Genomic DNA, 14,749 nt, shown 5'->3' on the forward strand with positions numbered 1-14,749 from the left:
GTCACTTTTGAAGACAATAATGCACAAATTGTATGCTTTGTGAGTAATATCCTGGAATGTTGACCTATAAATCCAATCTGCCAGGTACTTTACCCGAAAGCGCGAAATATTACCAGCTTTAGTGAATGAACTTAAAGTAGGCCATGGAATCTACCCTCAATCGCATAATCCGCTGTCATAAAATCCAGTCTGAGAGCTGAAAAAAAAATTAAAATCGGATATGAAGGAATTTTGACCAAGTGTTTATTATAGTCTGCGATTGGCTGGCAACCGATTCAGGGTGTCCCCCGCCTACTGCCCGGAGACGGCTGGGATAGGCTCCAGCACCCCCCGCGACCCTAGTGAGGATCAAGCGCTTCGGAAGATGAATGAATGAATGAATGTTTATTATAGTGAACCCCCGTTTATCGTAAGGAATATGCTTTCTCCTCACTCTCAGCCACTTCCTGCAGCGATGGCTGTTTGAATGTGCTCTATCAATACAGTTCATTTGAGTTGAGTTCAATAAAAATCTGTACATTACAGACAACAGTAATTATTTAATTTTACAGGAATGTTTTTGTTTGTTTAATTATTTTGGAGCACGTGGGCTTCACAGTGCAGAGGTACCGGGTTCGATTCCAGCTCCGGCCTCCCTGTGTGGAGTTTGCATGTTCTCCCCGGGCCTGAGTGGGTTTTCTCCGGGTGCTCCGGTTTCCTCCCACATTCCAAAAAAATATGCATGGCAGGCTGATTGGACGCTCTAAATTGTCCTACGGTGTGAGTGTGAGTGCGAATGGTTGTTCGTCTCTGTGTGCCCTGCGATTGGCTGGCAACCGATTCAGGGTGTCCCCTGCCTACTGCCCGGAGACAGCTGGGATAGGCTCCAGCACCCCCCGCGACCCTAGTGAGGATCAAGCGGTTGGGAAGATGAATGAATGAATAATTATTTTGGGGGTGAGGGGATATGTTTAAATGTCATTATTTTTCGGCCTATTTTATAACATGTTCATGTGAAAATAAAGACGATCTGCCAAAAAACCTTTAAAAAAAAAGTTGGTTTACAAAATTCTATTTTCAAAAGGTCTAATATCAGCCAATTGATCGGCCAGGCCCCCATAAAATAAATATTTTCTTCCAGAAGTTGTTGTTTCTTCCTCATTGCTTTTGTCTCCTCTCTGTGTCTTTTCATTCAACCCCCCCCCCCCCCCCCCCCCCCGCCCGCCGCCCCCTCTCCCTTTACAGACCAACATAGGTTCAATCCTGGCAGCTGTAAATCCCTACAAGCAGATTGCAGGACTGTATGACGGCACCTCAGTGGATTTATACAGCAAGCACCAGATGGGGGAGCTGCCCCCTCATATATTTGCCATCGCCAACGAGTGCTACCGCTGCCTTTGGAAGAGACACGACAGCCAGTGTGTGCTCATTAGGTAATGACTGCTGACCGGCGCTGCATATTCATGAATTACTGTAAATGTCAATAAAACCTCTCCTCTCACATGAACACTTTGAGGCAGTAATTCATGCCTTTGTCACATCCCGGCTCGATTACTGCAATGCCCCCTTTACTTTGGAGTCAGCCAGTCCTCCATTAAGCGCCTTCAGTTGCTCCAAAATGCCGCTGCTCGCCTCGTAAGAGGGAGCACCTAACTCCTACTCTGGCATCCCTTCACTGGCTCCCCATTCATTTTAGAGTTATTTTCAAGATCCTCCTCTTTGTTTTCAAATCTCTGAATAATCTCGCGCCACCGTACCTCTCTGAGCTCATCCGCCCCCAACACATTACATTCGGCAAGCCTCCTCGCTCCCCATCTTCAAAGCCCTCCTCGAAACTCACTTGTATTCTTTGGCATTCGACTCAACATGACTTAGTTTTGTTCTTGGTTTTACTGTTTGGTGCTTTCTACCGCCTTTATTACCGATTTGTCTTACTTTTTATTCATTCAATCATTCATCTTCCGTACCGCTTGATCCTCACTATGGTCGCGGGGGGTGCTGGAGCCTATCCCAGCTGTCTCCGGGCAGTAGGCGGGGGACACCCTGAATTGGTTGCCAGCCAATCGCAGGGCACACATAGACGAACAACCATCCACGCTCACACTCACACCTAGGGACAATTTAGAGTGTTCCATCAGCCTCCCACGCATGTTTTTGGAATGTGGGAGGAAACCGGAGCACCCGGAGAAAACCCACGCAGGCCCGGGGAGAACATGCAAACTCCACACAGGGAGGCCGGAGCTGGAATCGAACCCGGTACCTCTGCACTGTGAAGCCGACGTGCTAACCACTGGACTACCGGGCCGCCTTACTTTTTATTGTGCATGTTAAATTGCTCCATGTGCAGCACTTTGTATTTGAAAATCCTCTATAAATACTCTTGACTTGACTACTGTACCCTGCTCTGAGCTAAGTGTTGCTCATGTGTCCCGACTCTGAACGTTGTCAGCGGGGAGAGCGGTGCCGGGAAAACGGAGAGCACCAAGTTGCTGCTCAAGTTCCTTTCGGTGATGAGCCAGAACTCGGCCGGTACGCCTCCATCGGAGAGGACCACTCGAGTGGAGCAGGCGCTCATCCAAAGCAGGTACAAATGTTTTAGAATGAAGTGGAAATGAGGGAAACGACCAACTGCTGAAATGTTGCAAACATTCTTTGCTAGCAGTACCCCCTTTTTAAAATGAATGGAATTGTATTATTTGTTGATCTCCCTAGTTAGTGCTGAAAGTGATTCTGTGTGAAATCATCTATAATCCTGCTTTTTACGCCAACAGAAGACATCGGCTGTAGTTAATTAAATTTTTAGTGGACCTCTTTGAGCATAATTATTGCATATCTGTTGCGATTGCTGTTTCACAATGATTTTAAAGTGGGTTCTAAGAACTTAAGCCCCCCCCCAAAAAAGGCCCCTACTGCTCTAAAAACATGCCTAGAGAGTCTTTAAATGGGATGTTTTCATATTGCCGATTTCACTTCCTGCAGGGGTGGTTCTGGAAGGTAACGCCCATGACCGATGGGGCTTTTCCTGTATTCAAAACTATCATCTTGCAATACATTCAGAGTCGTGTTTGCTGCGGTTTGTCCCATCAGTCCCATCATGGAGGCGTTTGGGAACGCTAAGACGGTGTACAACAACAACTCCAGTCGCTTTGGAAAATTCATCCAGCTCCACTTCTCCCAGAGCGGAAACATCCAGGGAGGCTGCATCATCGATTGTATCCTCCTACAGTGTCATGTAGTTCGAATACAAACTCATAATGATTTTGAAAAGACATCAATTGCTTATGATTCTGGATTTGCTGGTTACATACAACCCTTAAGGTGTCTTTTTCATCGGCGTGTTTTTCTTCCTGACTTTCATCCATCAGATTTGCTGGAAAAGGTAGGCCCGTGTTGAAAGCTTCCTTCCTGCACTCGCATATCTGATAAGAACATGTGATTAAATACCGGCATGTGATCCTCATCATCTGCTCTTCCTAAGAACCGAGTGGTGCGTCAAAATCCGGGAGAGCGAAACTACCACATCTTTTACGCGCTGTTAGCAGGGGCCGGCAAAGATCACAGAGGTTGGAGCTTTTTGCACTTTGAAAGGAGCCTGTTAAATGAGAACTTGATGGAAATTTAAAGGAAGGAAACGGTGCTATTTGAAAGACAGAAAATACGTATTTTGCTTTGTACTAAACGTATCTGAATATTATGAGTTGCGCTTTTTGAGCTGAGCACGTAAAATGTTTCTTCTACTTTGTAATATATTTCCGGTAGATGTGCTGGAATGTCTGTGTTGTCTGGTGAAGTGTTCGGTTTGAAATCAACAAAGAGTCCATTTGTATGTCTTTTGTCGCAGACACGTACTTGCTGTCCGAGGGTCCCGAGTCCTACCACTACCTCAGCCAGTCGGGCTGCTTGCAGGACAGCAGCCTGGATGACAAGCAGCTTTATGACAGCGTCATGGTCAGTATCCCACCACTGGGGGGCACTACAACCTTTGGTTACTTGACTACTCAGTTTGATATAAAAAAAAATACACAGATGAACCAAGGCAGGTTAAAAAAATAAAATCAGTAGCAGAACCTTTAATTATTCACTATAATTCATTCACCAATTATATAATGAACTACATTTCATTTTTAAAAAATCAATGACAAATTTAATTTAATTACTTTTAGTAAATAATTCAGCCAATCACTTAATGAGGTAAATAAGATAAGAAAACCTTTATTTGTCTCACAATGGAGAAATTCACAATTTACAGCATCAACATTTTGAAAGGAAGAAAGTAGAAAAACAAAAAGTATTTGCATGCACAAAATATATATTTTTAAAAATGATGTATACTGTACCTACATTTTAATTTTCTAATTTTAGAGGGGGGATGGTTATGTCAATCTTACAAATATTACAGATCTCAAAATGATCCCAAAGCTCGACTTTTATATTCTCCCCTACTTTGGACTGCCTCTTAGAAGCTCCTCCCGTGACCTCAACATAGTTCCTTTGCACTGAGATGCCACATGAGTGTGCCAAAGTACTCCTTCTGTGTTAGACATGTTTTTGGCCCCATCTGGTGGCATTTTAAGGCAAGCATAAAATGTGGAGTGGGCATGCTTTTCAGTGAAAACCCGGTTAGGTTAAAAGGTGTCTGATATTCTGCAACACTTTTGATTGCATCGAAGCATGTAATGGCCCTTGCGTGTTGGGACACAGGCAGCGCTGCAGGTGATGGAGTTCAGCGAGGAGGAGATCCGAGATGTGTTCAAGCTGCTCTCCGCCGTCCTCCAGATGGGAAACATTGAATTTATGACAGCGGGTGGAGCTCAAATCACATCCAAAGGAGGTAAGAGGGGAAACAGTTGGAGTGCTCACAAGGCGCCAAAGGAGATAAGCTGTATCCACATCGAGTAAACGATGGTATCCCATTGTCCAAAAATGTGAAAGATGCATGCTATTCATGGGACTTGATGGTATTAAAGACATTTTCAGTGAATAACGGGGGATGGGTTTCCTAAAATGGTTCAAGGCTGACACAAAAGGCCAGCAAAGAGCCCAGAGGGTTCAGGAATTTAATTTCACAACTTGATACCAGTCATTTCGATTCATTTGCCTCCTGCTCCTGAGTTTGATTGACATGGCAGCAACAGTCCCGAACAGGCTGAAACATGAGCGCCATTCCCTTTTGTTCCCTGTCCGACCTCTTTTCCAAACATCAAGGTTACCAACTGCTTAAATAGATTCACAGTCTTCATCCAAAAAAAAAAAACTTCTCTGCTAGTAATAACATTCACAAATTCGCTTTGGTCACGCCCAACGTTTGCTTGGCAGAATTGGTCGGGCTTAAGTACACCTCGATAAGTGGGTGACCTGGTTGACTCGATTGGCCACAGCGCGAATCAAACAAGGCAAGGCACCACACAGTTTTTTTTTTAAAGTATTAATATATGTACTGTATATGTGCGTCTGTGCTTTCAGTGGTCAGTAACGTGAGTGAGCTGCTTGGGTTGGACTCCTTCCAGCTGTCTGAGGTGTTGACCCAGCGCTCCATGATCCTCCGTGGAGAGGAGATCTGCTCCCCGCTCACTGTGGAGCAGGTAAAAACATAGAAACACAGATCACCACGGAAACATTCCACACCTCGCCACCCATATTTGACTGTGCTCGATCATCCACATTATTCACACGTCGCTTGTGTCTCGACTTTAGGTTACAGACCGACTGAACTAAACTGTTGGGCGGTGTGGTGTGTGGGGTTCTGCAACTACAACTATTTTGCAGGTTTAAAAAAAAAAAAAGTTCTCCAGTAAAAATACCAATGCCGTAGTTGTTTTGGGTGTAATTCCGCTTTCGGCCACTAGATGACAGCACACTTATGTGTTTAACTATAATTGTGAAGAAGAAGAGTGCAAGAGAAGCGCAAAGCAAGTTAGTCATACATATGTAGCGTCTTGTAAAAATATTATGTATTATGTAAAAGTGCGTTAAATAACGGTAAAAGCAAGACAAGTGCGTAAATGCTATAAAATCATGTCTACGGAGGGTATTTCTTGATCACGGATTTCACATTTCACTGTCGTGGTTTGGATCATAGCCTTCGTGACTGAGGATACTATATCATGTGTCACTGTGTTAGATATTTGAGCACACATAAATTAGGCAGATAATAAATTACAATAATCACAGGCATATACAGTATTCTTTATCCTCTGCATAGAACGATTAGTATTATTTTAAACTTACCAAGAAGGCGCACACCAGAAGGAACAGTGCAATGTCTATTGAATTAAAGCAAAAAAAGAATTTTTAATTATATATCTTTTTAAAAAGTCGCTTTCATCTGCTTGTCACCCTCACCCCCCCCCCCTTTACCTCAATGACACACTTCTCTCACACACACACACACACACACATTCCCCCCTCCACATGGCTTGCGTGACTCCCGACCATTTCCTGCTTTTTGTTTGCCAGATTCTCGGCACAATGAAGCCGTGGCGATAGTGATCTGAGTCAAAAGTACAATGGAGCTCATGATTGGGGGAGGGGGTGGTGGGGTGGGAGGGGGCGAAGTTGGAGACTTGTCCTGTGGTGGCAGACACTGTAATAATCCACTCGCCATATGCCTGGCATTCTGCATCAATGTCTCCGCTTATGATTAATGAAGGTTAATCATTAGTCATCATCGTATTGTAATAATTGGAATATACTACAGGGCAGAACTTTATAGGTTGAAAACAATTCATTCCAGGATGCCGGGCGAGACCCCGTCGGAAGCATTTTCCATTAGGAAATCATGTAATTGAGATTAATGTCTTTGGGGGTTTTACTGTTGCCGTTCTTAACTGCCCAAAAGACCAAAAGCGATCAACAGTATTTATGTATAGATTCACGAAAAATTGAGAGAATTTTTGTTTTTAATTTTAGTTTTGATCATTTTGATGATTTTAAGTTGGGTGAAGTTAAATAAGGTTTAAGGAAAGCTTAAAGTTTTGATTAGTAAATAAAGTTTTGGAAAATGGCTTGCATCAAAACTAGCACTGTTTTGTGAATATAAAAACATGATGAAAGCAAATATAAAGGAATAAACTGGTTTTATGAAGCATATTTGACTATGTGACTACACTCACTGTCATACATTCTTTATCCTCCGCAAAGAATTACTGCCATTACTGCAATTGACTGAGCCACTTACAGTCGGCGTTCTTCTGAGTGACTACATATTATACTGCCCCTAGTGGCCGAATCGCACACACCAGAAAGAGCCGCAAGGAATTCCTCAATTCTTTCAATTCTATTTCATCATATTAGCACTATTTGTTTTTATCTTATCACAGTATATTTTGCTATTCTAAATTTGGACTTCCAAGCATCGTCAAACAACTCATTTTTCAAGGACCACCACTGTGTTCCTATTAAGAGTGAACTTTTAACATGCAAACGCATCGAATGTGCGACTCTAATTGTGGTTTTATGACATTTGGGGTCTTCGACCTTTTGTGACGCATCCCACCGTCACCCTCCCACTCCCCCCACGCTCCCTCTTCTTATTCCAGTCAACACGTGAAGGAATCGTTTTATTCGGACCAGAAAAAAGAGCTCGTTTGACAAATGGAACAAAGACGCTGCACTGTGCGCTTGTTCTGTCTTGCTTGTTCTGTCTGCCCTTTGAAGCAGCTCCTCACTAAATAGGGAGCATTCTTCCACTGCCGGACCCAGTAAGAAAGGCTCCTTCTCCCAGTAAAGCGGGGCTCTTCCAACCTACGAGCTCCCGAAGTGGGCTTACCCCCCTGCCCACCCCCCCACACACTCAATTCCGTGAACCGAGACCCCTCCTCCTCCGCCCCTCGTACAGGACAAACAGCCATTCTTCTCTTCTCGCCCCTGTGACGGAGATCCTGGAGCCACCGGCTTTCTTTTCAGTGGCCGGAGGTGACGGGGCATGATGGATGGCGGGAGCTATTGTCGCTACCGCTTTATTTTGGGCTCAGAAATAACATGCAGTGCGTTTATACCAGGGGGTGGGCAAACCTTTGTGCTCACGGGCCCCATTTGGTGTTTAAAACGGACGCATGGGCCAGCTCCTTTGTAATTAACGAGTCTGTTTTCTGCATCGACATATACAAAGTCCTGCAGGTTATTTTATTTTCCGTCAAGATAAGTCGGCAGTGAGTCAGCATTTAATTTTTTTTTAATTTGTGTTTTTTCACGCTTTAACAACGTGTACTCTCACTGTGGAAATGGAGGTACTAAACACCGCGGCCTGTTGTGAAAACAGACAATAATGCCCGCGCAGCGAGCGCAACACACAACAAAGCTTCAGCCGAACGGCCAACCTCGCCTCACCTCGGGTAACCCGAGGTAACCCGGCGCTCACCTTACGTTGCGTCATGCTTTTTTTTTGCCACAGGCCGTGGACTCCCGGGACTCGGTGGCCATGGCGCTGTATTCGCAGTGTTTCTCTTGGATCATTTTGAAGATCAACCAAAAGATTAAGGGCAAAGATAACTTCAAGTGCATCGGCATCCTGGACATCTTTGGATTTGAGAATTTTGAGGTGATCAATGCAAAGTGGGGAGGGTGGGGGGGGGGGGTGGTTAGGGCCGCACTGACATAGGAGGGGAGGGGTGAAAAAATCACAAGATGAGGATTGAGGAAGTCCAAAAAGTACGGATATTATACGTCACCCAGCAGTTTTCTGGGTTGCATACACGAAAAGTCTTGTTGATGTATGACAAATTTGTTTCTGATATGAAAAATGTTACAATAGAATATGAGGAACAAGTAATGTGCATTTAGAAAATTAACAATTAGTGTGACGTCAAAAGATATCGCAAGAAAAAATGTGTTGGTTTATATGGAATGTCATTTCTGTTCCGATTAAATAAAAAAAAAATCCCATGTTAAATTTTATGATATCACTGCATGACGGTTAAAAAAAAACATTTATTCTCACAAGTTTATCTCATTTTTTCCCCCTCAATTTTATTGTCATAAGTTTTCCCATACTATTCCTCGATATTCAAGCGCAGCCCCGCCCTTCTTCCACCACGCAGGTCAACCGCTTTGAGCAGTTCAACATCAACTACGCCAACGAGAAGCTGCAGGAGTATTTCAACAAGCACATCTTCTCGCTGGAGCAGCTGGAATACAACAGGTCACCTGACTCGAATTCCCTCCACCGTCACGAGCAGTTTGTTTTCTTTGGCAAGAGTGGAACTACTGCTCAGTGATGCTCATTGTGCCCCTTTGCCCTTGCAGGGAGGGCATCCAGTGGGAGGCCATTGACTGGATGGACAACGCCGAGTGTCTGGATCTCATCGAGAAGGTATTTGACCTTTTGACCTTAACGACCTGGGTGTAATATCATTCATTCATTCATTCATTCATTCATTCATCTTCCGAGCCGCTTGATCCTCACTAGGGTCGCGGGGGGTGCTGGAGCCCATCCCAGCCGTCTTCGGGCAGTAGGCGGGGGACACCCTGAATCGGTTGCCAGCCAATCGCAGGGCACACATAGACGAACAACCATCCACGCTCACACTCACACCTAGGGACAATTTAGAGTGTTCAATCAGCCTGCCACGCATGTTTTTGGAATGTGGGAGGAAACCGGAGCACCCGGAGAAAACCCACGCAGGCCCGGGGAGAACATGCAAACTCCACACAGGGAGGCCGGAGCTGGAATCGAACCCGGTACCTCTGCACTGTGAAGCCGACGTGCTAACCACTGGACTACCGGGCCGCCCCGGTGTAATATCATTCGAAACCAAAAATGTAGGCAGGTAATAGAGGATCGAATCCTTTCGGTAGGCCAGCCATTGCGTTTATCTGCAGTCGGAAATTTAAAGGGAATACAATACAATTCAGCTTTATTTTAAATGGAGCTTTCGCAGCCGGCTACAGCTGGAACAAAACGCTTTACAGAACGTTTAAAATGCTACGACCAAGAAATCAGGCGCGTCGGGTTAGGTGCACTGTCGGCTTTTGAGAAAATTGAATGCTTTTAGCTGCGCCTTATAGTGCGGAATATACGGAACTCGGCCATTGCGGAGTTCATTAATTAAACATGTTTCTGTCGTATTTTAAAGAGAAACATTTCCGGTTTTAGTTTGTGTCTGTCGTACTCGTAGCACAAGTTTAAGTGCAGTTGTAAATTGTCGCATGTACCTCGTGGACTCGAAATGTAACAACCGTAACAGAATTTTTTTTTCTTCCTGCGGATGCATCGCGACTGTTTTTGAAACGGATGCCTTTTAAGGGTCCAAAAGGGTTCGATCACACGAAAGGGATTTCGATCAGTCTTCACCTGAAAGCTAAGCCTTTTCTCTATTTGTGTTAACGAATGCGTATCAAAAATGAAGTTACCCCCCGCTCCCCCTCGCTCTAGGTGGCTCACATGTGGGTGGGCAACATGCGTGTGTTGTCGTAAGGAAGGCTGATGTTTGTCGCGGTTGGCATGGTGACGCCCTGTACACAGACGGCAGCGTGCCTTTCACCTTCTCTTCTGTACTTGTCTTTTAGAAACTGGGCATGTTGGCTCTTATCAACGAGGAGAGCCGTTTCCCCAAAGGCACCGACTACACCCTCCTGGAGAAACTGCACAGCCGACACGCCGTGAGTCGGCGTGCGAGCACGTACACACACACACACAGACCTCCATATCTTTCACGCTTTAGCAGACGCGAACAAATGCGCAACAGCAAGTACGTAAAATGACCTGGGGGGGGGGGGACCTCGGGAGTGTAAAATCGCCAATGCGGTGCATGAGAGCCGCATGAGAGCTTGTTCATCTCACTCTCGCATGCGAAAGCAACAATGCCGAAATGTGAGCAGCCTTTCTCTGAGTTTGATGAGCATTGCGCGCAAAAAAAAAAAAAAAAAAAAAAAAAACGGAACAGGTAGAGCCACAAAATAAGAAGTGGCTAATCTATGGCTCTTTTACATACAGAAATAAATCTGATTCAATTTGATTCACACCCCCCCACTCCCTCCCGCCCTGTATCAAATGTTTCAACTCTGTAATTGATCAGGCTTGGTGTTTACGTTTCAAACTAAACAAGCAGTCCGAAGAATGTTATGCTGTGAATCTTTTCTTCAACTGCGTGAAATTTAATTGCAGCACATTTAAAAAAAAAAAGCCTGGGAAATGCGTAGCTTTCGTATTTTGCGGTGTTGTGCTCTCGGTCACATTCATGGAGGAAAAAGTTTTGCAACTGATTTATCTTCCTTTCTTTTTTCCATGTCACAAAAACCTTGAACAATGCAGTGTCGACCTTTTCTTACAACTGTTTATGCTCATCGACAAATTGTAACTGGAATATTTATTGAACATTTATTTTATGATGTCATTTCTCCAGCACTGTTTGAATGGGGGACATTTTTTTTCCATCGTAAAACTCACTTCATATTACAGAACTCTCTCTCTCGCTTTTTTTTTTTTTTTTTTTAATTTATTCTCTTGTCAGGCAAACCCATATTACGTGAAGCCCCGAGTGACCGACCATCAGTTTGGCATCAAGCACTACGCTGGAGAGGTAACCGACCCACGCACACACATGCCCTCACAGTTGTTTTTTAAAAACACCACAATGACGTTTAGAGTGTGACATCAACTAGCCGCTGATAACATTTTTTTATTTTTTTTTTTGTCTTGAAGAGGAAGCAATGCACTTGTAGGAACAGATCAGATCAGTGCGCCGAATGAAATGAGTTCATTACCTTAATTGATTTAAGTCATTTTCTATTCCTTGAATGCACAACTTTGTTACGTGAGGGGGAAATGGTTAAGGAAGGGGGGGGGGGGAATTTGGAGTCTGCGCTACCAAAGTAGATACAGCGTGGGGAATTATTGCACTACATGCACCCAGCTAGCTAAAACACATAAGCTAATGGATTGACAATATTAGCACAACAAAGCTAACTGTAACGTGAAGCTAGCAAGCGCGAGGTGTTATTTCAGCTCGCCGAATTTTTCCATCTTTATTGCACAGATAAGGGCCAAGTATGACACAAGCGAGAAGACACTGTGGTGTCGCGGCCCTGCGAAGCACCTCGGTGTGTGCGCCAGCGAGGTAGCACAGTCTCAAGTCTCGCACGGATGCTTATGCTAATGACTTTATCCACTGAGGATAGCCCCTTCCCTCCACCCCTTTCCAGCCGTTCTGTGTTCCACTCTGGGCTGTTTGTGTTTGTAGATCGCTGTCTTGTCACTTGAGGAAATGACTGCATCCCCCCCCCCACCCCCCCATCTAATTGAATTATTTGCCTTCTGCCTTACCCCGAGGTGGAATTTTTACACAAATCAAAAGACTCGGATAGAGTGAATCCTACAATATTATGCATATCAACATATATTTTATATCCTGGATATATTGGGCAAATTATAACTCGTCATTTAATCCTCAGGTGTATTGATAATTGTCCATTTCGCAAACAAACATAAAAATAGCCATTTGGCATAATTAGATGATATTTCTCACCACATACTCTTACAACTAGAAAAGAAAACAAGCTTTATTTAATGTGATTAGTTTGTTTGTTTTTTTCATTATGTACTTTATTGATTTAGATCTGTCTGGCTAGCTAGCTTGCTAGCTATCAAATCATCTGCCTACTTGCCGGATTTTGTTGTCAATCTGTGTGTAATTGACAATTGTGTGTAATTAAATTGATTGAACCTCAAAGACACGCACCCGGACACACACACACACACACACACACACACACACAGAGGAGTCCTCTGTGAATTCTGAATGACGGAGCATCGGCATGGGTCTCATGGCTTCCCCTCGAGCCAGGCTGGCGAAAGGAGGGATTGTAGACTTGTCATTTGTTTGCGCCGCTCCCACGCGCACGCACACACACACACACACACATGCACGCCAAGTTCTCGTTCTCAAGTGTATTTTTGTGAACGTACAGTATGCGTACGGTTTAGATTGTGTGTTGAAATAATCATCTTTATTTTCATCTTGATACATGACTGTGGTTCCGAGAGCTCGCAGCAGTGGAATGCTGCGTTGCTAAGGCCCGACTAAACTCAACATGTGACTGCATTAACACACACACACACTGGCCGCTCCCCTTTGTGTGTCTTTGTAGACAATGTGGCTGAATCAGGAATTCACAAGCTTGCACCATATACACTGTACTGTTACTTTATTAGTGACATCTGCACATACTTGCGCTGGATCATAAAGGTATAACCGACTAGAAATGCAAACCCCCCCCCCAAAAAAAACCCCAAGCGGCTGATAAAACACGTATCATAACGTATAATAATGTTTCTGTGCTAGGTGCTTTACGATGCACGCGGCATCCTGGAGAAGAACAGGGACACCTTCAGAGACGACATTTTGTTCATTCTCAAAGACAGCAGGTAAACACCTTTGGTCGCCAATCCATTCGCACATTCCGCATCAGGAACCACAAACTGTGCGTCCTCAGGCTCGACTTCATCTATGACCTCTTTGAGCGCGTGGGCAGCAGGAACGGAGAAGAGACCATGAAGATGGGAACCGCCCGACGCAAGCCCACCGTCAGCTCTCAGTTCAGGGTGCGTATGCGTCGATGGATCGATAGGTGCCGTCAGTGGCTTGTGCGAGCGATGGATGACGGGTGGATTAAAAAAAAAATGTCTGCATCGCATTTTGAGTCTGTCATGAAAACTGTTGACGTACATAATAATAGATGCCTAGGAGCGGGGATATGCATTTGAATATATAACAGAAACGGTGTATTTGTAAGCGTTACACTGAAAATACGGTAAATCTATACGGTGAATTATTTCGCTCTCACAGTGGAGAATTGTTATGCCAGTGAATAGAAAACGGCGTGAAGGAAAACGACACAGACCGGCTCATTGTCCTCTGCACGTGAGGGTCATATCCCACCCCCAGTGTCGCGCACGAGACGGGCAGATAGACGTCTCGCAGAATGCCGTCTGTGTATCTGAGCAGCCAAAATATCAGGGAGGATAGCTGTACGTGCTTTCGAGTGGAGCGGGAACGGGGGCTGGGGTGTGCTCGCAGTCCAGTTACTTTGGCCTAACTGCAGTGCGGAGAGAAGGGGGAACGGTAGGGTGGGGGTGAGAGAGGGGGGGGGCTTGGCCGGCTGCCCAGGCCACAGTTTCTGAAGCCAGGGGGATTAGTGTTGATGGCTGGGCAGAGCGGGGCCAACCAGGGGCCAATCACGCTCAGCTCAGCCAGGCCAGGCCTCGATGGAGACAGCCTGTCTGAGGCGGGGAGGAGAGCCGACCCGACACAGTCCAAAGGTCCCCCAATTGTGTGAACGTATGCGCGATGCGTTCGGCTCGAATAGAAAGTCGGAAATATTCCACTCGGATCTCCCAACGCTCTCTGACAACTAAACGATGATTGCAGCTTGTCTCATTCAGTCGTCTTGTAAGGTTCACTTGTATTGAACTTGTAGGTTCTCTCTCTGTCTCTCTAATACACATAATATAATTTGATCTACTTTGACCCTAAAAAGATTTTTAATTGCCGATAAATGATGGCAGATGTTGGCAAAGCTCTACTTATGTCGAAATGAAACTCCTCAACTAACTTCTTTTCATTTTGTTTCAAATCGCTAAACGGGGGCGGCCCGGTAGTCCAGTGGTTAGCACGTCGGCTTCACAGTGCAGAGGTACCGAGTTCGATTCCAGCTCCGGCCTCCCTGTGTGGAGTTTGCATGTTCTCCCCGGGCCTGCGCGGGTTTTCTCCGGGTGCTCCGGTTTCTTCCCACGTTCCAAAAACATGCGTGGCAGGCTGATTGAACACTCTAA

The 14,749-nt window shown here is 45.0% G+C and overlaps 1 protein-coding gene across 1 annotated transcript in view; it reads left to right on the plus strand.

Annotated features, from left to right (window-relative positions):
• The window catches only part of LOC127611881 (unconventional myosin-X-like), a 52,150-nt gene that overhangs the window by 16,632 nt on the left and 20,769 nt on the right, over positions 1-14,749 (plus strand). Inside the window, exons 4-17 of the mRNA XM_052082666.1 lie at positions 1,225-1,412; positions 2,429-2,563; positions 3,067-3,358; positions 3,458-3,542; positions 3,821-3,927; positions 4,681-4,810; positions 5,443-5,561; positions 8,372-8,518; positions 9,018-9,118; positions 9,223-9,289; positions 10,486-10,578; positions 11,430-11,498; positions 13,260-13,342; positions 13,411-13,519. Of these exons, the coding sequence (XP_051938626.1) occupies positions 1,225-1,412; positions 2,429-2,563; positions 3,067-3,358; positions 3,458-3,542; positions 3,821-3,927; positions 4,681-4,810; positions 5,443-5,561; positions 8,372-8,518; positions 9,018-9,118; positions 9,223-9,289; positions 10,486-10,578; positions 11,430-11,498; positions 13,260-13,342; positions 13,411-13,519 (1,725 nt within the window). The remainder of the gene's footprint in view (positions 1-1,224; positions 1,413-2,428; positions 2,564-3,066; positions 3,359-3,457; positions 3,543-3,820; positions 3,928-4,680; positions 4,811-5,442; positions 5,562-8,371; positions 8,519-9,017; positions 9,119-9,222; positions 9,290-10,485; positions 10,579-11,429; positions 11,499-13,259; positions 13,343-13,410; positions 13,520-14,749) is intronic.

This window comes from Hippocampus zosterae, chromosome 12 (genome assembly GCF_025434085.1).
Source record: "Hippocampus zosterae strain Florida chromosome 12, ASM2543408v3, whole genome shotgun sequence".
Lineage (NCBI taxonomy): Eukaryota > Metazoa > Chordata > Actinopteri > Syngnathiformes > Syngnathidae > Hippocampus > Hippocampus zosterae.